Raw genomic sequence first — 25,471 nt, 5'->3', positions numbered from 1 at the left:
TTTGCTGAATATTTGTAAAGTACAACATTTTTTCAATTTAAAAAAAATAAATATCAATAGAAATTTAACATTTTTTTGTAAAAAATCACAATCTGGGTGAAAAAGCATCAGAACTTTCATCTTTGAGCATCGTTTTATCAAACTTTCTTTTGGCCTATGAAGCTCAAAATCAAATGTTTAATGATTTTATTTGAATACAATTTTGAAAATTTGCCAGAAGATATGAGAATCCAACCTGAAGTTTAGAACTGGTGGATATTTATTGTGATATAACCGACGTTTTAAGCATCGTGGTTTATAATTAATTAGAAGTTACTTTATTAAATATTTAAAATCTAAGTGGGTTTGATTCCACGAAAAATGAAAAACCAGCTCACGGACCTAAAAAAAAATTTTGGTGGGCCGAAGTTTGGTGATTACAAATATATGGCAGCGCTGCCAACATTAAATTAAAAAAAAATCAAAACTTTTGAAAAACTTTTAAAACAGTCGAAACAAATTATTACTTTATTTTTAAATGCAAAATCGAATTTGAATTGAAAAAGTACTTTACAGAAATTGTTATAGAGTACAACGTTTTCGAGGAAAATCTACCTAAATCCTGATTTTTGCGAAAATTTTGCAATTTTTTTGTTTTTTTTAAATGTTTATTTTGCCTAAGTCTGTAAAATGTTTTTCAGAAATTTCAGAAAATTTCCTAAAAATGTGTCTGCGAAACTTAAATTTAAGATCGGACCTCTAGCTGCTGAACAAATTACCACAAAAAGAAAAAGACAATGTAAAAATGTGGCAGATTATTTGGTTGTCAGCAACTATTGATCCGATTTTCAATGTCAAAAAATTCAACATTCATGAAATCTCAGATCTATTCGATTTAAAATATCATCATAATTTTAAACTCTATCCTAGCTATTGAAAAGGGCATAGGTTCACACCTCTGGCCCTTTTCAAATGTTAGTCTTGAATTAATTATTCTGATGCCTTGTGTGAATTTTGTAAATTTACATCTTTTTGTGTGTAGTTTCACTTATTCCACAAAAATCAAAGTAGGGGAAATTCTCGTATGTTTGGCAGGTTAAGCACTCGCTCCTGACTCAATCCAATTTGCTGATTTTCACTATTTAAACAACTTATTTTGCAAAACTTTTGATAAAAACTTGCTTGCTCACTCCTTATTGAACTATTTATCACTCGATTTCAGTCGAAAGCGCTTTTAATCAGCTGTAATTGAATGTCAAAGTGCTGATATGACAACATTAGAGGCAAGCTGGAATTAGATGCTGTTCCCCTATAATTGCATTGAAAAAAGGTAATATTGTACAATCACTTTTTTAACAATTAAAATTACAAATTTTAATTCATTTTCATTCTTTGCGAAGTCATATCTCATGAACCAAAGGTCGAATTAGCAATGTTTAAACGAAATTGTAGAGAACTTCATTCAGCTATTTTAAAATATTTGGACATTATATTTAAAATTTGAAAAAGATAACATTTTCGAAGACAATGGACAAAAAATGGTTCTAGTTCTAGCTCATAAACATACACTTTACTAAAATTTCACTAGAGAACTTTAAGAGACTAAATATTTTTTTACTAAATGTGTTTTTGGAAGTAGTTTTGATTTTTTTTTTAAATCGGTGTTTTTCTTTTTCAAAATGCTATGCATAATTCATCGTGTATTATGCACTACAGTCCAGACTCGATTATCCGAAGGCTTTGCAAATATTTAACTTCGGATAATTGAATCACAAAAAAAAAATCCGTTCTCCTATTTTTAATGATCCCTAAGGGACCATCCATAAGCCACGTGGACTCATTTTTAAGAATTCTCAGTCAAAGTTAGTCAAAAGCGAGTTTTTTCATGTACCGATTATTTCTGAAAAGTCCTAACCATTTTGCCGTAGACACTAAATCGAGGTACACTCAAAAAAATGAGTTCGCGTAAACGTGAACAGAATTCATGCCAGCGGGAATCACGAAGAAACTGTTAAACTTTCATGGTGCAAAATTCAAAATTGCACCATAAGAGTTGAATAGTTTCTTCCTGGTTCCCGCTGGCATGAACTCTGTTCACGTTTACGCGAACTCATTTTTTTTAGAGTAGAGATTTTTTGAAAATTTGCATAGCACTATTGTCTGGTCAGCCCTCATATTGTTATGGAGATACCAATGATGCAAATGGATAATTTTTAATAAGGAATCGATAAATAAAGATTTATCAAAATAAATAAATTAAATAAATCAAATGTCGATTTGTGCAAACGTAAAGAATCACTCTTCAATTGATTTCTTCTGCTTCTTATTCTTTTGTAAGAAGGTACATTAAAAATGTTTTTTTTTTTTTAATTAAACGAAAATGAATTTTCAAACATTTATGAATCACAAAAAAACAAGCAATTAAAAATGAGCAAACAATGCACTTGAATGTTTCCCAACAAACATGCTCACGTTCAAATAATCGCCTCATTAGCCCTGCCAGGTCAAGCAGATCACGAACGATGAGTTATATAATTTTTATTAATCGCCCGATTCCTTCTCGGTTCTCGGTTCGATTGGCTCGCTTTTCGATTGGGTACTTTGGACCGGGGGTTTTCTCATCCGTTCTTCCTGATAGCTGAACATAAAATTTTATTAATTCCCTCTTCCTTATGACAACCTCACTCGTCGTTTTCACCCTCTCTCTATCTTCCGGAGTCCGCGCAATGATATTGACTTCCGGTTCAATTGTTCGATTTACGACCACTACTTTGCAGGCAACCAATACCACTACTATGGGTAAATCGATCGATTTGTGATGGCATTGTCTTGTCGGCGGACATCTTGGTCTACCTTTATTCTCAGTTGCTTTGAAATTTATATTTCTATTTGAACTGAAGCTTGAAGATTCTCTCCATTTTCTCAACATTTCCATGAAACTGAGTGTAACCAAATCTTCGTCTTATTCTTCACCTTAATAATTTTCTTTCTTTCTTCCCTCACAACTCCCTCCAGGGCCTGATGATAACTCACAACGCTTCCGCCCGGGTGATCCGCTCGAACCAGAGCCTGGTGCTGCAGAAGGTGAACCGTAACTCGTCCGGAAATTACTCGTGCAGCGCAATCAACGGCGAGGGCGAAACGGTCAGCAATCAGCTGGCACTGCGGGTCAAGTGTAAGTGCATTATCGTTAGTGGAACTCTTGCAGCAAGACTTGCCGGCACGGTCTTGGGCAGGGCAGGGCACGAGTTGCCTTGCTGATTGCAGCAGCTCCCTGTCCAAAACCGTGTTGATTTATGTGCCATTGTTGGAAATTAATGATGTTGTTAAATACGAAGGTTAGGCAAAACAAATATTGACTCTTTGCATTTATTACAAAAAGTGTTTTAAATATACCATCACTACGTAAGAGTCCCCCTTTTCCAACATCAAATAGCATCTTATGCTCGCAATTACGATGATGACGATGTCATTATCCCATCGGGAACATACCCTCTCTGCGTTTATTGCACCGAGTTGCATTACACAGTACTTACAAATTGATGAAAGTGCCTTCAGCATAACTTCCGGTTTCTCTCTTCCCCTCCTCCCACAGATGCCCCCGTTTGCGCGACGGACAAAATCATCATCGTGGGCGCGTTCCGGAGCGAGTCGCTGCACATCCCCTGTGAGGTCCACGCCGATCCGCCCCCGCGGCAGTTCTTCTGGAAGTTCAACAACTCGGGCGAGACGCTCGAGATCGGCAAGGAGCGGTACGCCAAGAACGGGTCGCTCAGCGTGCTCGGGTACACGCCCGTCTCCGACCAGGACTACGGCACGCTGACCTGCTGGGGCCAGAACGAGGTCGGGCTGCAGCAGTGGCCCTGCTTCTTCCAGGTGGTGCTGGCTGGTAAGTGGGGTGAAGGGAGAGTTGAAGGGTTTTTTGCTAGGGGGCACGGTGTACTTTTTTCATAATTACAAAAAAAATGATCACTATTTTTTTTTTAATTTTTCAGTATTTTGTACAAAACGCCAAATTTCGTTTATCGGATCATTTTATAAATGGGTCATTTCAGGTCAACTGAGTACACTTTTGGACTCGACCTTACTTTCTACAGGTTGTATTTTATGGAAAATTGTCCAAGGAATTCGATCAAAATAAAATTTCAACCCTCCATAAAATGCAACCAGTAGAAAGTATTTTGCTCAAATAGTTGCAAAGTTATGAATAAAAGAAAAAAAAAGTTTTTTTAAAAGAAAATCATCAAAAAAGAGGGTGGTGCCAAAAAAAGAAAGATGGTCCAATCAGCTCCAAACTTGGAATGTCTGATAACTATCGATAGATGAACGTTCCGTCCAAGTTTGGTCAAAATCGGTGAAGGTCGAGTCCAAAAATGTACTCAGTTGACCTGGAATGACCCAAATGTCTTACATTTTTGAAAACAATGAACATGAGCGAAAAAAAAAACAGGAGAAGACGAATTTTAACGAAATCCTGAAATGAATATCTGTGACCTAGAAAATATAATTCCTAAGATTTTTTTTTTATTCCAATTTAAAAACGATCTATACTTCAAAGAAGGCGCCTGATACTTCTTGAATCTTCACCTAAAACGAAGCGTCGTTAATGATCGCGCGCCTCCATCAAAATATATGGAAAAACTTAAAATTAATATGTAGGTAAAATATAAAATATAAAAACTTAAAATCAATGGGTAAAATATTTTCTAGGTTACCGATATTTGAAAATGACATTTCCACGAAGAAAACAATTGGTACCGTAAAACGGGGTGACATTGATAGGTTTGCGATTTTTCTGCGATATGAAGAGTACAATTGCAGGCCAAGGGCGAATGATACTGATAATACCTCCTCAGTTGACGCTTAGGCGAGGAACATCCTGGAAGGAGCGTCACTGACTACGTCCGTAGTCCTGTTAGATCATTCTTGATCAGGACAGTATAGCTCTGGTTCCTTGCAAGTGTCCTATTTTCTTACCTCCACGTTGGCTTGGTTTTCATGATGACCTAGCTGGTGGCCTGTGGAAACGGATCGTAAACCTTTGACCAGCGAGGGTCAGAGTCGAGACGGCTAGAAGAAAGGGGCGCGTCAATGTGGGAAAGGGAAGTAATTTGTGATTGTAGACGGTATTGTTTTGATTCGCAGCATGTTGAGTCAACTGTTGTGGATGTACCTGAACATCGCAGAACGAAGTTTGTCTTCTTTCCATTTCCAGCTACCGTCATTAGGGGTGACATTGGGTCATTTTTTTCAAATTTCAGCATTTTTGTATGACCCAATCTCACCCCCCAGACCCAGTGTCACCCCTGATGACGGTAACAGCTATCTTCTGTTTATTTTGTTTCACTGATTTTCTAAAACGGCTTCTGTTTACTATCCTCCATTTGATTTCGATTTTACTTATTTGATTCTCTTATTTCTTAACGCTTTTCCTCTCTATTTTACCAATTGATGCTGCTGTAACAAACTGTCTGCTTTCCCTTAATATGGCAGCGATGTCAATTTTGTTTATCATGTGCCTTTTCTTTATATATCTATTTGAATAATTTCTAATTTCTACTATCTTTCTTTCACTATTGATTCTTTACAAAGTATATTTCCTTCACTGTCCATTGTTTTGAAACTTCACCTTTTTCTTAAGCAAGTGAGGTTCGAGCCCTTACTCAATTTATGGAATGATTAAAGGATTACCACAAATATTACTATTGTACTTTTGAAAAACTTTTCTAAAATGCTTAGGACCAAAATATTGTAACAAAACACCGCGACAGAAGAAATAGCAACAGATAAACACGACTCAACATTAGGGAAGATTTCAGGAGAAAACAATACACAGTAAATAACAATTAGTTTTTGAATTCAAACTAAAAATAAAACAGTTTTTGCTTTAATGAAAGTTGATAGGCACACTATAAATGGTTAGGCGCTTATACTTACATCAAACCCTACGTAATGTACCACCCCCGGCCGAGTTAAAATGCGTAACCGGAAAAGAAGGTGTGCATGCCTGGCACGAACACTCAAAGCGTGTTCTAGCGTGCTGCTCGTACTGACTCAGAGCAAGGGTGAGATGTAGGTGTAAGGGCAGTGCGTGTTCGTCGGGAACCTGGTGCATAAGATCGGTCAAGGCCCGTTCTTACACTGAAAATTGCGAATTGCGAATTGCGATATGAAGAGTACAATTAAAATACGTAAGGAATGGTTTAGAATCATACTGACCGTGGTAGAGAAGTGTTCAAAGTACCTCAAGAAGAACTTTTCATAAAATTTTGAAAAGTTTAAAAAGTTAGTTAAATATAGTTAAGAAAATGTTGTGATTTTCTCAATGAACATGATTTTGAATCGGAAAACGGAATGCATTTTCGGATTCTTTGGACAATTTTCCATTAGGAGAAGGTTAAATAAGTTTATAAACAATAAATAATATGTGTTTTTGAAACACAATTAAAAAAAATCTCCAAATTCCAGCTGAACAAATTTCATGTAAAATGTGAAAACTTGTGATTCGTGCTTCGAATTCAGTATAAAATGCAATATTTATTTTAATTTTATAAACAAAACTAGTTTTAACAAATTTTAGGCAAAATTCAGACTTTTTAACAATTTTACCTAAAATTTATAAACTTAGTTAACTAAATATAAACATTGATTTTTTTCTTTAAAAACTATAGGGACCATCCATAAACCACGTGGACACCTTAAAGGGGGGGGGGGGGGGGGTGGGAGTTGGCGATTGTCCAAGCTCCATACAAAAAATATGTTATTTGTATGGAAATTGTCCACGAAGTGTCTTCAGCAAAGTTTTAGGTTATGATAAGAACAATTCAGGAAACAAATAATAAATGTTGGGTCGTGGACCCTATAATTAGGTATTTTTAGTTACCCCCCGTCGTACGAGGGGGTGAACCAAAGAAGTAGTGTCAGAGTGACATTTTGACGTTTATTTGTTATAGTTATTGTTTTGACTACTTGTATTGTAATGTTGTGAATAAACATTCTCTTGTGTTTTGACCGCCGTGGAGATTGGATGTCTCCCCGGCAGAAGTAATCGCCGTGTGTTTGATTTATTGTATCGTCCTCCGAATGGTGTTTTGTCGTCGTCTTCGCTGTTCTTCGTAGTTGCTGAGGCAACTTGTGTGCTTCCCAGCCGGCCCGTTAGACACAACGTAGGGAGCTAGCTGATCGGGGCGAACAATAAAACTGTAAGAAAAAATATCAATTTTAATAAATATATTTTTTGAAAATAGAAAAAAAAGCCTTTAAGTCGCCCATATCTGGACACTTTTTAAGCATAAAAAATACTGATTTTTACCTAAAGTCACATGACAATTTTATTAAAACCGTGCATTTCATCGGAAAAAAATGTTGATTAAATTTGATTCAGCCTTTAAAATTTAAAAAAAATCTGAAAACCTTGATTTGTTTAAGTATTGTGTGAAAAAAATTAGATTTATGAAAACATGAAGATTTTAAATCAAATGTATTTGTATAGGAGCAATTCCAGCCCAAAACAAGATTTTTTCAGGTACTTTTTTCTCGACCCTCTCCAATTTCAATGAAACTTTGTAGACATGTTATCCTAGGCATACATAAGCTATTTTTGTGTATATGGAGCCAGTTACACTCGATAATGACATTTGAGAAGAGCGTAAGTGTTTTAAATATTTTTGTATTTCGTAAATTAAATATTGCTGTATCTCGAAGCCGTTGCATCGTATCAAAAAGTGGTCAAAGACAAACTTGTAGAAAATTGGACGGACTTTTCGAAAAAAAAATACACTGAAAGAATAAAACAGTCCACTTTTATGAGATTTTTTGATTTTTAAGTTTAAAAGTCAAATTTGAAGGTGAGCTCACGATTTTTTTCGTTCAAAATTTTTGTGAAAATAGCCTAAGGTGTTACAAAAAGACTCATGAAAAATGCAAGATGGAGCAACTCACCTAAAAAATACAAAAATCATTTACTGAAACTGTTTTTTTGAAAAGTGCTCTAAACGTCAACATTTTCAAAAACCACATACGGGAATTGATTCTCCAGACAATTTTACATAAAAGTCTCCATATTGACAACTGTCCTAAGTCCAATCCTTGTGAAGTTACAGCGGTTTTAAAAATAAAAATGTTGAAAAAATAGGTTTTTTTGTGGTTTTTTGCAATTTCTACATGACAGACTTGGTTTTTCAGTTTCGTAAATATTTCTACCGCAAAGCTCGTCCAATTTCCCATTAGTTTGCCTTTGACACCATTTCAATTGAATGTAAGGGCTTACAGATATAAGCTTAATTACATTGCTAATAACTGAAAATAGAATATTTTTTTCAGTGTGGTAGAAACCAGGATAGTAAATTTGCTTACGTAAATATAAAAATGATATAAATCAAAAAGCTGTCAAAGGCAAACTAATGGGAAATTGGACGAGCTTTGCGGTAGAAATATTTACGAGACTGAAAAACCAAGTCTGTCATATAGAAATTGCAAAAAACCACAAAAAAACCTATTTTTTCAACATTTTTATTTTTAAAACCGCTGTATCTTCCCAAGGATTGGACTTAGGACAGTAGTCAATATGGAGACTTTTATGTTAAATTGTCTCGAGAATCGATTCCCACCACCGGGTTTTAAACATTTCGACGTTAGACCACTTTTCAAAAAAATAGTTTTAGTAAATGATTTTTGTATTTTTTTAGGAGAGACATACCATCCTGCATTTTTCGTCAGTCTTTTGGAAACATTTTAGGCTATTTCCTCAAAAATTTTGAACGAAAACAAAATCGTGACATCACCTTTAAATTTAAGTTTTAGACTTAAAAATCAAAAATCTCATAGATGTGGCGTGTATTTTTGTTTCAATGTATTTTTTTCAAAAATCCCGTCAAATTTCCTACAAGTTTATCTTTGACCATTTTTTGATATGCAACGGCTTCGAGATACAGTAATTTTTAAATTACAAAATACAAAAATATTTAAATACCTTACGCCCTTCTCAAATGTTAGTTTCGAGTACTGTTGGCTCCATATACACAAAAATGGCTTATATAGGCCTAGGATAACATGTCTACAAAGTTTCATTGAAATTTTAGAGGGTCGGGTACAAAAGTACCAGAAAAAAACCTGATTTGATCTGGAATTGCTCCTTAATAGTAATTCAAATTTTATTAAGCTAGATCTAAAACACGAAATAAGGAAAATTATCTATTTGTAAACCTTTTCAAAAGTTATGCTTGGTTTATACGTATTTTGAAAAATCATTTAAAGTTAAATAAAAAATAGGATTTTTTTCCGAAAAGTCGTTATCTTATCCTACAACTTTGCCATTAGTGCCTTGGGATCACAAAATTCCTTCTCAAGATGCAGAATTTCATACATTGAGATACCGTCATCAGGGGGGACATTGGGTCTGGGGGTAAGATTGGGGTTTACAAATTGATGAAGGTTTCTATTTTCAAAAATCTAGAAAACTACTGAACTGTTTTTTTTTTTTTTTTTTTTTTTTGAATAGGTCCAAGAACTAATATTTTTTTAAAAAACGGATATGAAAACCAGTCAAAAACCAAAAAATAAATAAAAACTAAATTATTGGACCTTTAAAAAAAATAATGTACTTTCAAACACCGTGCTCTCGTTCCCCGGGGATAATGGGTCGATTTTTAATTTCGTACGGGGTTTTAATTTCCTGTTGCCAACCTTTCTTCTCATTCTTCCGCCAGGGCTGCCATCGACGGTGAAAAATTGCACGATAAACAATCAAACGCAGAGCTCGGTCGAGGTGCAGTGCCTGGCCGGGTACGACGGTGGCTTGCCACAGATTTTCCTGCTCGAGCTGGTCTCCGGCCGGACGGGGCGGTTACGGTGAGTATCGAGGGCAGATTTTAATAGTTGTAAAAGTTTAAAGAAGATTTTTTTTTACCCTCCTATCAGATATAACATGACCAACCCGGACGAGCCGTACTTTGTGATCGAACCGCTCGAGACGTTGATCCACTACGGCGGTATGTACGACGAGGGTGGACTGTCCGCCGATGACCACACGCTGCGGGCCATCATCTATGCCGTGAACCAGAAGGGTCGTAGCCAGGGCGTGATCGTGAAGGACTTCTTCCTGGAGAGTACCACCACCGAAAATCGAGCCGGTAAGAAAACACTCAATTCATATTTGAATAACAACCAAGTATAAATTAATTACATTGTCTAAAAAAAGATACTGATAAAAATAGAAAACAAAGTAGTTACCTCCACAAATTTCAAAGTTATCTTCAAAAGGCGAGGCCAATGCCGCAATTAATTACTAACTTTTAGTACATAATTGAACGCAGAACGATAGCAAACACTGACATTGCAACACTCTTGTTTCCAGTGCTCACCAGCAGCTCCCTGGACAGCGTTTCGCCGATCCTGTTCGGTGTGCTGCTGACGCTGCTGGTCCTGTGCTTCGTTATCTTCGTGCGGGTCTACTACATCAAAGCGACCACGACGGCGACCACCATCACGAACGTTAGCGCCGATCTGGTGAAGCAGCACGGCTCCAAGCAGGACGCGTCCACTAAGGTAAGGGGTCATCTCCTCCGGAGGGAGGGACTGGTAAACACAAAGTTACAATTGTATTGAGTTATGGCGATGCTGCACGAAACGAAACGAACTATCGTGGAGTGAAGTGGAGTTGTTGGGAGCCCATAAAAAGCACACGACGTGATGCATTGCTTAATTAGTGCACCTTTCGAACCTTAACCATTACGGTTGTCTAGCGCAGTGATTCGGGACTGAATGCGGTATGATGGAAATGCATAACGGGATTCCCGGGAAATATGAATTACTTAAATTCGTTTTTATTTAATACAGTACTGGTAAAAAAATCAAAGAACCATATCTCCGAAACAACTGAATAAGTTCAGCTCGCCACTTTTCAAACGAAATGTGATTAGTTTAGCTTTTAATGAAAAATTCCAAGACATCATAGCTAAATAAATTTATAGATGTGTGTGTGTGTGTGTGTGTGGTCCAATCCAATACCCGCTAACCGGTAGCGAAATTATGGGAAAGTATAATTTGTATCAGACTTTGTATATGCCGAATGCTGAAATCAGTCCCGGGTATTAGGTGGTGATAGCCCTCGCGCTGCTTCCAACGACCCATTTCAGAATGGCAGAGATCCTAGCGGCCCAATTCCGAGGTCGTTGGGCATTGTCCGGCCCGCCTTAACATAGAAGCAAGCACCAGACGGATCCTTGATCTATCTTAAGACTCCCAATCCCTTCAGGCAAATCAGGGATCAGAGCGTATTTAATATGAGAAGAATACACAACATGTTTTATAACCTTCAGATGGCCGACTGGTTAGAGTCCCAGACCATCAATCCAAAGGTGTGAGTTCGAATCCCACCTGATTCTGTTTCGTTTTTGGTCATATTCAAAGTTCCAATTCCTAATTCCAAATTTCAATGGTACCGACCGGGATTTGATCCCTGAACCTTCTGCTTGTGAGGCAGAAGCCGTAACCATTAAGCCACAGAGCCGGTTTAGCTAAATACATTTATAGATCAAGTGAAAACATTGTTTGCTAATTTGAAGGTCTTGCGACCAATGCATTGTATAGGATGTTTACGTAAAATATCCATAAATGAGATATGGTTGGAACTAGAAAATGCTGAAAACGGGAAAATATCAGTTTTTTTTACTAAAACTGCTACCTTTTTTTTAAATGTGGTTTTGCGAAAATCCTTCAAAAACGACATTTTTGGGTCCAACCTATTTTGGATAGGGCCACCCAAATCACCAAACAACAAAATACTTGGCCTAGTAATGACGTGGAATTGCTTATGTTTAATAGGAGCTTTTCAAAAAAAAAACTCTGGGTATTTATTTCACGCATACTTTTTCAAAATGTCCTTTGTTTTTATGCATACAGGAACAAATTCGAACTTTTGAAAAATGAGTGAGTGAGTGAGTTAGTGAGTGAGTGAGTGAGTGAAAGATTGAATGGGTGAGTGAGTGATTAAGTGGGTGAGTGAAAGAGTGAGCAAATGAGTGTGTTTATATGTGTGCTAGTTTTATTGTTTGAGATTGAAAAAAACACGCCAAGCTTTGTAAAGAAACGATAAACCATTATTATATTACACCCAAAACTAGGCAGCACTCGTCCGAGAGAATAAAAGCCTCGATCCTAGAGAATAGTGGTATCATTTACGGACACGGGGCTCATCCGCAACAAAAAAAAAAAAAGTTCAACCTTCAAAACAAAAAACAAAAAGACTAGGGAAATCGAACCTGAGACCTTTGACAGACTAGCCCAATTACTTAATTGCCTCGGCTACCATAACTTGGTGACCAAAGAGTGGTCAGAAATCGATGGTTTGGGTTTTTTTTTTTGGTGTTTGAGCCCTCAATATTTTTTTGGGAACGATCCTCTCGACTCTGAATTGTGGGTGCGGGTTTAGTTTTGACCATCGAGGAAAATATTTATCGAGCAAGAGAGGACATCGATGAAAACAGATGTTCATATCATGCATGCGGTGAGGGGGGTCATTGTGCTAATGAATATTATTGCGCGTCAGTATCGCGTGAGCAGCAGTGCCGGGAAGACGGATTTTTGTGGTGTTCTTTTTGTGCTGTATTCGTGATCGTGTTCATGTTGAAAGTCCTCCCCATAGCATCGTAGCTCGGGAGGCATCGTCAAGCCAATGCCTTATCCTACTAACCCAAAAAAAATAATAATCACGTGATGCTTGAATGAGATGCTGTGGATTCAACGGTCTCAAGCGGTATCAACAAGTATATAGCGAAAAACTATGATGAGTCTGCAACTTCAACTATCGGACTTACATTCCTCCCTTTCGTAGAACTGCAGGCTTCTTGGGAGGGCGCCGGTATTGACTAATAAAGTAGGGATCTTCAGAGTTTACACAGTGAACGGATGATTGGCTCCCACTGATCATTTTTGATTCATTGTTTAACTTCAGCTGATCTGTCAATAACGGAGTAGCAGCTCATTGGCAGTCAACCATGCTCATGCTCATGCTCATGCTCATGCAAGAGAGGACATCGAGGAATACAAATCATCGAAGTATTTATGCAGTTTCAAGGGAAATAAGAAACAGCCTAAGGGATCAAAAAAAAAACGAAACTATTGGCACTACGCCCCCCGGGGCATGGCCTTCCTCTAACGTGGGATTTCTGCTCCAGCGCCTCTGACGAGACAGGAGAAACCGGGACCGACGTTTTACTTCACCATCCGATAGAAGCTCAGTGGATAAGGCGGGAATCGAACCCGCGTCTCATAGCATCATCGGGATCGGCAGCCGAAGCCGCTACCCCTGCGCCACGAGACCCACCTAAGGGATCAATGTTAGGTCAATTCTGAAATATTTTTGTGTTTTATTTCACGATCAAAAATTTTAACTTAAATTTTTAGCAATTTCTGGAGAGTAGAGCATCCAATTTCCCGGGGTTACAAAATTCCCGAGAAACGGGAAATTTTCAACAAACTTCCCGGGAAATCCCGGGAAATTTTAAATTTATCGAAAATTGTTCTGATCTTGGTTCTGATTAATATTATTCAAAAAAATCGTACAAAATAGCAACTTAAATGATCAAAATAAGTGTGAGGATCAATTATTGCCTTAACTGCTTGCAAAAACATTTTCATATGTTAATATTCTAAATTTACATGCTATTTCTAAATTTATTTGTATTTTTTGTGCAGTATTATTTTTCTAATCACATAGCAATAAAAGTAGTTTAGACGCTATTTCATAGTAAACCTCTTATGCCCTTGTTAGCTCAGGTGTAAATTCTTAACATTAAGCTATTTAAACTGTTTAAACAAATTTAATCAAATTCTTCTTGTCCCGCCCGTGTGGATCAATCGGACCGCGCACTGGACTCACAATCCAGAGGACGCCGGTTCGAATCCCGCGGCGGGCGCTCTAAAATTCTTTGTGTAAATATGGGTATTCGGCGCCGTCGCTCCGTGCCATACTTTCATACACTTAGGAGCCCAGGGCGGCGAAGTCCTTGTAGATAAAAAGGAAGACACTAGTGGTTGGTACTAGCAATGGTGGCCGACAGCTATAAAGTCAACTTCGTTTTTCGTTCTTCTTGCACAACCCTCTTTGAGACATCAAATGATATTTTTTTCGATTTTCATCCAATTTGGCCATGGTTAACAAAATCGTAAAAAAAATAACTTAATTTGATATTGGCAGAACAGGATTCCTAAGTTTCAAATGATATAACAACAATTTTCGTTTGAAAAACTAACCATATCGTAATTTTTGTTGCTTAACGAATTAACAAGATCCCAGTTGTGAAAGCTTCAGAAACTAATATTATCTGAAATATTCTTTCATATGAAATTTTCAGACGAACTGAAATGTTATAAGAACAGTAAATATAATTGAATAAAATAAAATTGAGTTTTTGCATTATTATTTTTTGTAAAAAAAAATGTGCCAAAAAGTTAGGAATTTTGGGAATTCCCGGGAAATTTACAAATTTCCCGCGAAACGGGAATTTTAAGTTTTAATTTTTTCCCGGGTCGGAAAATGGGACGCTCTACTGAAGCGTTTAAGGTCCATTAATCCAAATTTCCATTTTTTTTTTTTGCGGTTTTGGTGTTTTTGAATACTCCTGACTCAAGGCTGTTTTTAAAACACCCTAAAGCAAAAAAATTAAATTGGATTTTTTGGAACTTTTAAAAAAATTCCAGATTTTGCACCGTTGCAACGCGTTGTTTGGTTGCATTTTAACCCGTTGTTGTAGAGCATTTTGCCCAAGAATGTTGGTATGTATTCCCCGCACGGTTGTTTAGAATTAATCAAAAATGTGTTATTTAAAAAAAAATAGGGAGACTTCGGATTACGTAGAATAATACTCGAATTCAGACAGTCTAAAAACATTTCTCTGTTATGGTTGAGAAATCACAGTTTTCTCTTAGGGGGTACATATTACCCATTCTCCCCCTAACAATCCACGCATTTCCCTAGTAAACTTATCTACAAGTTGTATTCTCGTAAAATGAAACTTTAAACACTAAGAAATCTCAGAAGCAAATTTAATTAAATTGAGAAATTTATATTTGAAATTGTCGATCAAATCGATATTCAAATTGCAAATTGGCCAACTTTATATTTTCAATTTCCTCCATTAAATCCATATCCATATAATCCATAAATTTCGCATAAATTTTAAATATTTTCAAACGACCTCAAACATGCTAAATATGATTATCAACGCAGGAAAAGGTATTTCAAATGGTTTTGAATTGATAAAACTTCTATTTCCATTAAAATTTAGAAGTTTTTTGAAAAAATATTTGGCTTGCCCTTTGATTTTTCAAGCCGGAGGTGGTGACATAAAGTTTGAAAAATATTAGCAATGGTCTAAGCAACCAAAGGTATTATTGAAAAAATCGAAAAGTTGTGAAATTGGCAACATAAAAAGTAACAAACAATTAAATTAAAAAAAAGATGATTCCTGAAAAAGTTGCTCATCCAAAAACTGATTTTGATTTTTTTGGGTTTTCCATGCATTTCAAAACAACTATTTAAACCAAATTTCGAGATAAGCTGAATATTCAGAGCTTTAGTAAGCCCAAGTTAAATTGATTCAGAGGCAAACTTTGTTTTGCAGAAGAATCCAAATCAACAATTGTGATCTATTTTGCAAGAACAGACCCATTTTTTTATAGCGTGTATACTGCCCATGTTCGCATAAATGTCCCATATGCAAAAATAGCAAGCTGAGAAAAACGCATTTGAAGTTTGTCCCATACATAAGGCTACGAAAAAACTGGATTTCCTCCTGATTTCTAGAACAAAGTACTGGATGTTATAGGCTCTTTTGAAAGAGCACACAATTTTGAACCAAACTGCATCAATAACTCGAAATCGATGAAAATGCATATGGGACATTTATGCGATCAGGGGCAGTATAGTATACAATGTATAAAAACTGATGATAAAAATGGCTTCTTTGAACTTAAGGAGTGGATAGAGAAGCATTAGAAGAAAAAAAAACAAAAAAAAATAGGTTAATTGTAAGGAGAAAATTTATATCTTTCATACTTTCAAATCTAAACATTAGCAAGGAACTCGCAAAATTGTTCTATAATTTCATGATATCAAAACACTACTCTCAGTACTACAGATTAAATATTTCTCGATAGCGGAAAAGCATGCCAGCAACACTCTCACGGAACCCCACAAAGATGTTGGCACGTAAAGTACCGTAATGTTTCGTGCAAATTTGTACCATTGAAATACCTGAAAGCCCGAATGCCGATGGCGATGTTTTTTTTTGCTCTGCTGTGAATACTGTTGCCTTACACGAGAACTTTTCTCCTACAATTGACCGAAGGAACGGCACGTTCGGAGATTTTCCCCGCAGCAAACATCCCGTACTTCCTTATCCGGTCGAGCAGTACACTCGTACAAACATACCGCACAAGTACACCATGCTATATGCTAACTGGTGTGTAAAGTCAGGAAGCGGCAGCAGCAAAAAAAGCTCTGAGCCGATAAGGCACTAACAAAAGCTCTATCGCTGGGGCAGTCCAAAGTCTGCGTGAAGGAATTCCACTTGAATCGCACACAAACACACACACAAAGCATAATCACATTTGTTGGTATTAATTTCTTTCCGCATGCTTTGAAAATTTTCCACTTTTCCCGGCTTTCAAAGGCGGAAAATGCTTCTGGTAGAAGAATGGGTGGGGGAAGGGGGATGTGATTCGTGTAAACAGACCTGCCTGGCTTGTTTTTCTTGATTTTTGTTGTTTTTACTTTTTCTTGTTACGAAGGCTTTCAACATACAATCGTTTTGCAATTAGTCGGATTGAATTAGATTGCGGGAATGGTAAACATGGCATTTTGAGGGGTGATTTGAACGAGGTTGCGTTGCGAGGAGGCATTTTGAGCTTTTCGTGGTATTCTGTGATAAGGAACGTAGAAAAAGCTTTTTCACAGAATTCTTGAATATTTTGGGTTTGAATTTCCACCATTCGTGAATTTTCTCTATAAATCTGTATATTGAAGTTAATTTACTGACATCAGGTGATTTTCGCTCCACTAATGATGTAAAGTAGGAGGAACCCGTTCCAGAAATCAGCGCCCAGATTTCCATCTTAACGGCATTTCCGCATCGAATCGGGGCTCATTTTTTATGAATTTCCATCGCCGCGCCTGCAGCATAATAAAAAGAAACACTTTTTTTCGAAAAATAATTGGTACTTTGCCCGAACACAACAAAAGCAGCAAAAAAAAGCACCCCAACGGCTGATGCAGCTCCGAGTTCAGAGCGCCCCGCGTTATTGTTATTTCTCGAGGTGTGCTATTACAAGTCATTAAGGCGAGCAGAACAGAAAATCGGTGTTTTTAGCATAACCAGTAGCAGTGCAAGCCAGCCAGCCAGCAAAAGCACAAGCATATCGTAATAGTAATTTTATCCCCGCTAAATTGTGCAGAAAACTACAATTTTTCCCTCCACTCGCCGTTTGGATGGGGTTCTCCGACGAAGGGGTGCTTGCAATTTTCCACCGTTTTTATTCACTCGCTGGCACTTGGGCTGAGGCAGAACAGCGATGTTTGGAAATTGGGCCAATCGACAGTTGGTACAAAAAGTTTTTAAAACATGATGTATAGCCAAAATTTTATGTCATTTTAAGCTTTAAAATCCTTACAATCACGATTGTCCGAGCTCCTAAGAAACCTTCAGGAATAATAATAAGAATAATGTAATAAGAAAAAAAAATGGTTTCACTCTAAAAAATACCTTTTTTCAAATTAACATTCTATTACTTGAAATTGAATTCTCAAAAACAAAATGTTTAAATTTCCGAAAAATATTTATATGCCATAGAGAATAATGGGGAAAAAAAAAAGTCGCCGAGTTTTAATATTTGAAGAAATAGTGACTTAAACATTTTTTGAATTCGTGCACCGTTTTCATGTAACGAGTACTTTCAGGATAAAATTATCGAAAAATTGTAAATTTTCAATTAAATAATATGTCATGAAAGAAAAGCACCCCTGCAAAAAAAAAGTTTTTGAGCAGCTGTGAAAATTTCCTACTAATTTGTGAGATACAGTCTCTTAAATTTTAAAATTTGTAAGAAATCAGTATTATCTGTGTATTTACAGATTACTAGATTATTCAAAATGTTGTAATCGAGTCAGATATTTTTGGCATTTTTTGAATATTTAAATGAATGTTTTGGAGAAATATTCTTGTGAGTATTTTTTTTTAAATGTTTTCAGGGACCACAAATGCATGCGGTATTTAAATTCTAAACACTATTGAAATAATTTTATAAAACTATAAAAAACAAAAATTCCAACTGATGACACCTCAGAAACTATTGATACGATTTCAATGCAGAAAAAATATTTTTTTGTGAAATTTTAATACTTTTATAAAATTATTTCAATAGTGTTTAGAATTTAAATACCGTATGCATTTGTGGTCTGAAAAAAACACATAAAAAAAATGCTCACAAGAATATTTATACAAAAATTTTATTAAAATATTGAAAAAATGCCAAAAATATCTAATTCGATAACAACATTTTCAATAATCTATTGAAAATATACAGTATAAGTTGTTGCTCTAATTCAGACGTTAAATTATATTCAACAATTGGGACATAATTGAAACTTGGCATCAATAAATTGGTATCAGAAATATATATTCTAAATAATTATTAAACTTGAAAACATGCAAAATTGATGTTTGTCATAACCAACAACACTTTTAAATTTTGTCATTTTATATTCATTAAAACACAAAAGTAAAATAAAATTTCCACCCAAAACAATTTTTAAATTAACCGTTCAACGATGAAAAATATAAAATTTTGCAGAAAATCTATTGTTTTCTAATTCATGATCTACAAAAAGCAGAAATAAAAATTGAGCACATCGGGAAAAAGCCGAGAATTAGATTCCACCGGGAAAAAACCGGAAAACTCGGGAATTCAACTGACAAACCAGGAAAATATGTGTTTAGTTGAAATGAATTCATTATGCTACTTCTTTATATGAATATTATATTAATTAATAGAAATGAATTATTCGAGAAAACCATGACATTGGGTAATGGACTAAAGCTACTTGACTTTGGTGTGTTTTCTTCTGTTGAGTATTCTATGATTTTTTTTATCTCTAGCGAAATCTTTAAAAAATAATGAGAGGCCAGATTACCCATAAATTTAATTATCAATAGATGCATCAAATCTCGAAAAACCTTTTATAAATTCAATTAACACAATAGACAACTGAATAAAATCAATATATTTATTTTGTAATAAATTTAATTGCTATTTTTTAAATAATTGAATACAATCATACAATTTTTACTGTACAACATTAGGAGGAATTTGAAAGAAAAAAACAGATTTTGTTGACTATTTTTATATATTATTATTATTTTTAGAAAAAATCGCTATGATAATTTCATAATTTTATTAATAGATAATTTATCAGAAATCCAGAAAAAAAACCATTCTTCAATAATAAAAATCAGATTTGAGTTCATTTTTTTGGTTTTCAAATATCTGAAATATTTGGAATTAAATATATTGGAAATATTTCATTATGTAACTTTAAACTGTAAAATAACTATCAAAACCAGTTTTACATGTTTATGCAATGCCATAACCTTAAAAAAAGTTAAAATTATCTTCTTCTACTTTCAAAAAAAACATCACTTTTTATGCAAACAATCACTTTTAGCTGTACGAAACATAAAAACAAAAATTAAGTTTTTGATGAAATTCAAGCGAAAATAGCAAATTTTGACTTTTGACGTTTTCTGAAAAATACGATTTGTTAAAAAAAAGTGCATCACTGCCATGTGATTTTTAACCATCTCGTGTAATAAAAAAAATCACAACTCGTGTGAAAAAAATAAAAGAGGGTTAAGCCAGTTAGTCTGTAATAATTACTTTAAAAAAATAAATGAAAACAATAAAAAAATTAAAACATTCTATGTTTTGACGAAAAAATAAATTTCTTTGCATTCTTTGAAAATTCACTAAATTGATAATATTACTAGCTTAAACATGATTATAAACGCAGGAAATGCAATTTAATTTGTTTTGATCTGTTTTCACTCAGAATTTCTTTGATATTTTGAAAAAATATGATTTGCCAGCTATTTTTTATATCTGATTTTGAAAGGGTAGTTTATCATAAAAACTTTCCAGGAAAAGTATTTTTAGATTCGGGATCAAATCGTAAAAATATAATCTGATAGCAAAATGAAACAAAAAAATGAAAATGTAAGATATAAACGTTATACATAGAATCAGAATATTCTTGATAAATTGATCATTTAAAAAAGAAACATTAATCTAAAACTTATAAAAAAACCAGAAAAAAAACATCAAAGATAAATATCCTTGACAAAAAACACAAATTGATATTTTTTCACCAACAATGTTTGAACTGAAATAACCGTAAAAAAACATACTATCTATCAAAATGCTATTTGGGGCCTAGATTTATCAGTTGAACAATTCTCAATTTTTCTTGACAAGCCATCATCTTAGTTTTTTTCTGAAATTTGGAATATTTTATTTTTAAACAATTTGGAAAAATATGTTTTGTCTAAAGTTAACCAAAAACTGAAAATTAAAAAAAAATAAGTTTGGATAATTTTCTAATGTTTCCAATTTTCTAAGGTAAGTAATTTTCCAACCCATCCTGTACTGCATTCTTGCTCACATTTTATGCGTTCACTATGGCGCTCATTAATTTTTCAGCCTCGGTGTGGTTTTGACCTTCTTGAAGCTTGGCCATACACTTTACCGACAGTTTCTCCTGCTGCAGCTGGAAAAAAACGCCATGAAAAAAAGACCTGATTTTCTCATAAAAGCTACCGGCGTCTGCCATAGTAACGAATGCTAATTGGCGCGGGGATTTGAGAAAATAAAGGCTAGCAAGTTGATTGTAGGGCAGAGGTGGGTTGATTGCATAAAAATATTATTTTATATTTTTTTGCAACTGAGAATTTACCCCACCTTCCCGTAAACGAGCTGAAAATAAAACCTAAAATAGTAAAATGAGACTACTCAGAACACTAACCGCCACCACCTTCATTGCTGTAAGTACAAGAAATTGGTTTTAATACAGGGGGGGTGGCGCTTCTTTGCATCAAACCAGAGAGAGCTGCTGCGAGGGCAACCTCGTCAGAGCTGTTCCCTTCAACGTCGACACGATGCAAAAGGGTCCTGGACAGGTTCTCGTTTCACGGTCCATTCACAGGTGTTAAAATCCCTGGAAAATAACTAACGATGCGACGCGACGTCGCTGTAAGTAACGTCTAATGAGGATCGTTCTGATGAAGAAGTGGAAGAGAGCGAGGTTGTTTTATATTACTAAAGAGATGGAATTATTAGTGGCTGCTTTTTGTGGTTGATTAACTCTTTGGAATATTTTAAACTACTGGAAATGAAGAATGCTTAAAATTTAAGTGTTCAGACTGATATAAAGATTCTAAATAGGAGTCGAAATCAGTATTTCTAGATTAAATTTTCAAAACAACCTATCCCTCATGGGTTTCCTATGCAGATAGGGCCTTTTGAAAATTTAATCGAGATTTCTCCTAAATATCGGCAAAAACCTCAAAAACAACAAATGATATGTCGGTCTGGTCTTACCTTTTTCGAAACAAAGATTACCTCAATCCTTATGAACTTTTATCAAACTTATGAATGTAAAAAAGACGACAACGAAGAAGGAGTTTTGGGGGCGTCACTCGAAGCCAAACAACGTTTATTTTTGTTACATTAGCGGTGATAAAAGCACAAAAACCATCCGTAAGATTTCTCCTTTTGAATAAAATCAAGTTTTTCTTGCGCCACTCAAGGGGAGGTAGGGTACTCGTGGTAATTAAATCTTTGTTTTTGGTACACTTTTCCCTCAGTTACATCTGGCAACACGTACTTTTCCGCCGGTGGTTTCGTTTTTTTCTTCATCTGAGGCCATTATAACTGAATTATACTTCGTTCATTAAAGAAATGTGCCACTTTTCTCTCCCTTCCAAGGGGGTGCTATCTCACACTTTTTTCTTGAATTTTCTTCTCGAGACAAGTTGTCCTTTTTCTTCAAGGGGAAAGATTTTAATGTATTTTGAAGAAATGAAACAAAGATGGAGATTATTGGGTGCCAAAAAAGCAGAACAACAAAAAAAGTCAGCCAACCAGCTCTGAAGGATGAAAGACAAGCGAGCTGCAAACGTTGTCGTTTTGGGATTGTTCTGATTCTGGTCTGGTCCTGGTCTCGACATCTGAAATTGGATTAATATCTTGGGGGGTCTGGATTTGTTGTTTCGCTGAGACTGACAAATTAATGCTTTGGTGAGGGTGATGGAAATTGATTCATCACCAGATAACTTATTGGAGCTAAATAATTATTTTTTATGCGATTTATTTATAACTTTTTGCAAAAACCTTTGCCAAAATAAGCTTTAAATATTTTTATTAAATTGTTGAAATAATGTATGATTCTAGGACATTTTGTAATTTCTCTACACTTCGAACAAAATTAAACATTATTACTCTTGGCGCTGATGTAATGAAATTTCAACTAATGCATTTTTTATTACTGTTGTATTATTTTTAATTGTTTGTCTTTACAACTTTTTGATTTTTTTGCATGTTAACACTGGAACGCCCAACGCATGTCCAACTTACACGGACGCCCAAGCCTCCCCAAAAAACGGCTACTCTAACTCGCTGGTTCTCGGGCATAACTCAACCAATCGGGACGATTCTTGTTTCCAGTGATTTGTAAGAATGTCTAGATGATCCTAAAATTTTGTAGAACTTGATTTGATCAAATCTGTAATTTTTGCGACCGAAAACTTCGTTCCACCTTTTTTCAAAAGGACTGCCTCCGCAGAATTTTTGGGGATTTTTTTACAAGCGAAAAAAAAAGTTGGAACGATGTTTTTGATCGCAAAAATTACAGATTTGATCAAATTAAGTTCTGCAAAGTTCTATAATCATCTAGACATCTTAACAAATCACTGGAAAGAAGAATCATCTTGATTGGTTGTGTTATGCCCGGGAACCATTGAGTTGAATTTACCGTTTCAACTATTTTGGAGCCTTGGGCGTTGGAATGTTAAAAATTTTAGATATTTTTCAAACTTATGGCAATATTTACTTTTATAATATCATAAGCATTCTCGTCAGGATTTTTCTTATAAATCTTGGCTTTCATAATAAGCTTTTGTCATGGTTGTCCTTGTATCAAAAATGACCAAATCTATACGTATTTAAGACAACAAAGCGTTTTTGAGTATCTTCGATCAGCAGCTCAAAATTGCAAGTGTCGATTAGATTTGTTAAGCAAAATAAGACTATTTCATATTTTAAAGGGTAGGTGCAAAGTGCTTTTTACATTGTCAAATTTGCAGAATATGAATTAATTCATGGAATTTCTCTGTTACGCCTGATCTCGATCTGATTTCCAAAATTAAAAAAAAAATCAAGAAGCCCAAAAGTACAGTTATTTTTTTTGCTTTTTCAGCCGAATTTTAATTAATATTTATAAAATACAAAAATAAAAATAAATATAAATATTTAATAAAGGTTGCGTTCGAGACGTCGTGCGGTGCGGTTCGCTTTGAAGCTTGTGCTTGTGAGGACTTGAATGTCGGTAGTTTTAGGCGTGAAATCGTCTTGAAAAGTGGTTAGGATTATCCTGAAAGTGTTCTGTGTCTTATGTTGCGTGATAAATGTAGACATTTTCTTGAATTTACCGGGAAATTTGCATTTTTTATCAAGTTTTGTGATCGGAGACGGCAATTTTCCGCGTTGCTTTGGGGGAAAACAGTCTTCAACGTGGTGAAAAAATCACACGCACACAAAGATCGGCAATAGTGTATAAGTGTGATGCAATCAAGTTTGTCACTGGAGGAAAAGAGAAAGAGTATGGATTGCTTTCGTCAAAAATTTTGACTCAAAATCGATCGCGCGTGTTTGAGTGTGTAAACGAAAGGAAAAAATACCCGTGTTAGTATGTGTGCTGTGCTGTGGCAGTCGGAAATCATCGGGTGTCATCGCAGCACCGAGCCTCTCATGCCGACTTCTGGTGGAGAGTGAGAGTTGATGACGCAGGCGTTTCGTCATCGTCATCGCTAGCCGATTAGCTGAGTTGCTGAGCAAGAGCGGGGCAACATCATGAGTGTGAAAGGAACAGCCGTTCGTGTTACTTTGTGCGCTTTTGTGCTTTTGTGTTTTGAGCGTGGCGCAACCTCCAAAAAGGTGGCAGTGCTACCAGTTGAGTCCAGAATTCTAAATCTGGAAAAAATAGTGTTAATTGTAAAAATTAACAATACTGTTTTTTTTTTTAATATTGGTGAACGACGTGCTCTGCCAATTGTCAACTCGTAAGCGAATTTTCAGTGAAATAACAGGAAAAATATTGTTTACAGTCACAAATATTTCGACCCTAGGAAAAAAGAGTATTTCTCGAGTTTTTTTTGAAAAGGTCCTATAAACAAAATTTGGATTTTTTGCTTATTGGGTGTTTTTAAAACCACCAGTCAGGGGTATTCAAAAACACCCAAAAAGCAAAAAATCAAAATTTTGTTTATTGGACCTTTTCAAAAAAAAACTCTAGATTTGAATGATAACGTTACAGAGCATTGAATGGATTAATAATTTGGTGAGGCAATTCTAATTACATGCTTTTCTTTCAGGACTTTTTTCGCCGGTCATATTTCTTCGCTCGATATTGATAACTTCCTTTAATCACATATTTTCGCGTTTTATTCAATACTAAACAGTAAATTCGAGTTTATAATGTTAGATTTTTTTTTTGCTGTTTCAATTACCGTTACCTTTTTAATTTCAATATTTGGCAGTCATATTTTTCAAAATATTTTGATAAAACAGGTAGATTTTCTGTTCGGTCGGCTGTTTGAGTTTAAAATTCTGTCATCTATTAAATCATGCTAAATTGGCATTCCACGTAAAAAAATATCAAATATTAATTAGCCAACTTGCATCCCCAAACACCTGATCGTTTGCTTTTAATTTCAAAATAACATATATATCAGTTTAAATTTTATTCTTTTCCTCGGAACAGCCGGCTGTGCGAGTTTAACCAAAAACAAAATTTAAACCACTTTTTATCAACCCGCAATACCTTTCGAGGTATATCCTAGGGTCTTACCTTTCTACTAACATTGAGTCCAAAACCTCCCTACAAACATCTATACCACTAAGGTGACGCAGGGATCCTTGCGCACTTTAGATAGGTGTTTACTAACATTCCTTCCGTTCCCCAAAGGATAGCTTAGACCCGGCAAGGACCCCCTTATGCCCTGGGCTGTATTACACACTCATCAAAAGATGAAAACATGGTATCTCCTGTGTTGGATTATTGTTCCGGATGAGGGTCTAACACAACCACACCAAACAGTGGGATAAGCGTTGTGGAGCCATCCGTGGATAGGGCGTCCTAAAATGCTAATGCTAATGCTAATGCTAA

General features: G+C 35.4%; 1 protein-coding gene across 1 annotated transcript in view; it reads left to right on the top strand.

The window, feature by feature from the left end:
• Positions 1-25,471, top strand: part of LOC120422401 (uncharacterized) — a 726,749-nt gene that overhangs the window by 676,974 nt on the left and 24,304 nt on the right. Inside the window, exons 11-15 of the mRNA XM_039585822.2 lie at positions 2,995-3,154; positions 3,575-3,868; positions 9,687-9,828; positions 9,898-10,109; positions 10,334-10,524. Coding sequence (XP_039441756.1) covers positions 2,995-3,154; positions 3,575-3,868; positions 9,687-9,828; positions 9,898-10,109; positions 10,334-10,524 — 999 coding nt within the window. The remainder of the gene's footprint in view (positions 1-2,994; positions 3,155-3,574; positions 3,869-9,686; positions 9,829-9,897; positions 10,110-10,333; positions 10,525-25,471) is intronic.

The sequence above is a fragment of the Culex pipiens genome, chromosome 2 (assembly GCF_016801865.2).
Source record: "Culex pipiens pallens isolate TS chromosome 2, TS_CPP_V2, whole genome shotgun sequence".
Classification (NCBI taxonomy): Eukaryota; Metazoa; Arthropoda; class Insecta; order Diptera; family Culicidae; genus Culex; species Culex pipiens.
The sequence above is the reverse complement of the archived record's forward strand: the minus strand, read 5'-3'. Positions and strand labels throughout refer to the sequence as shown.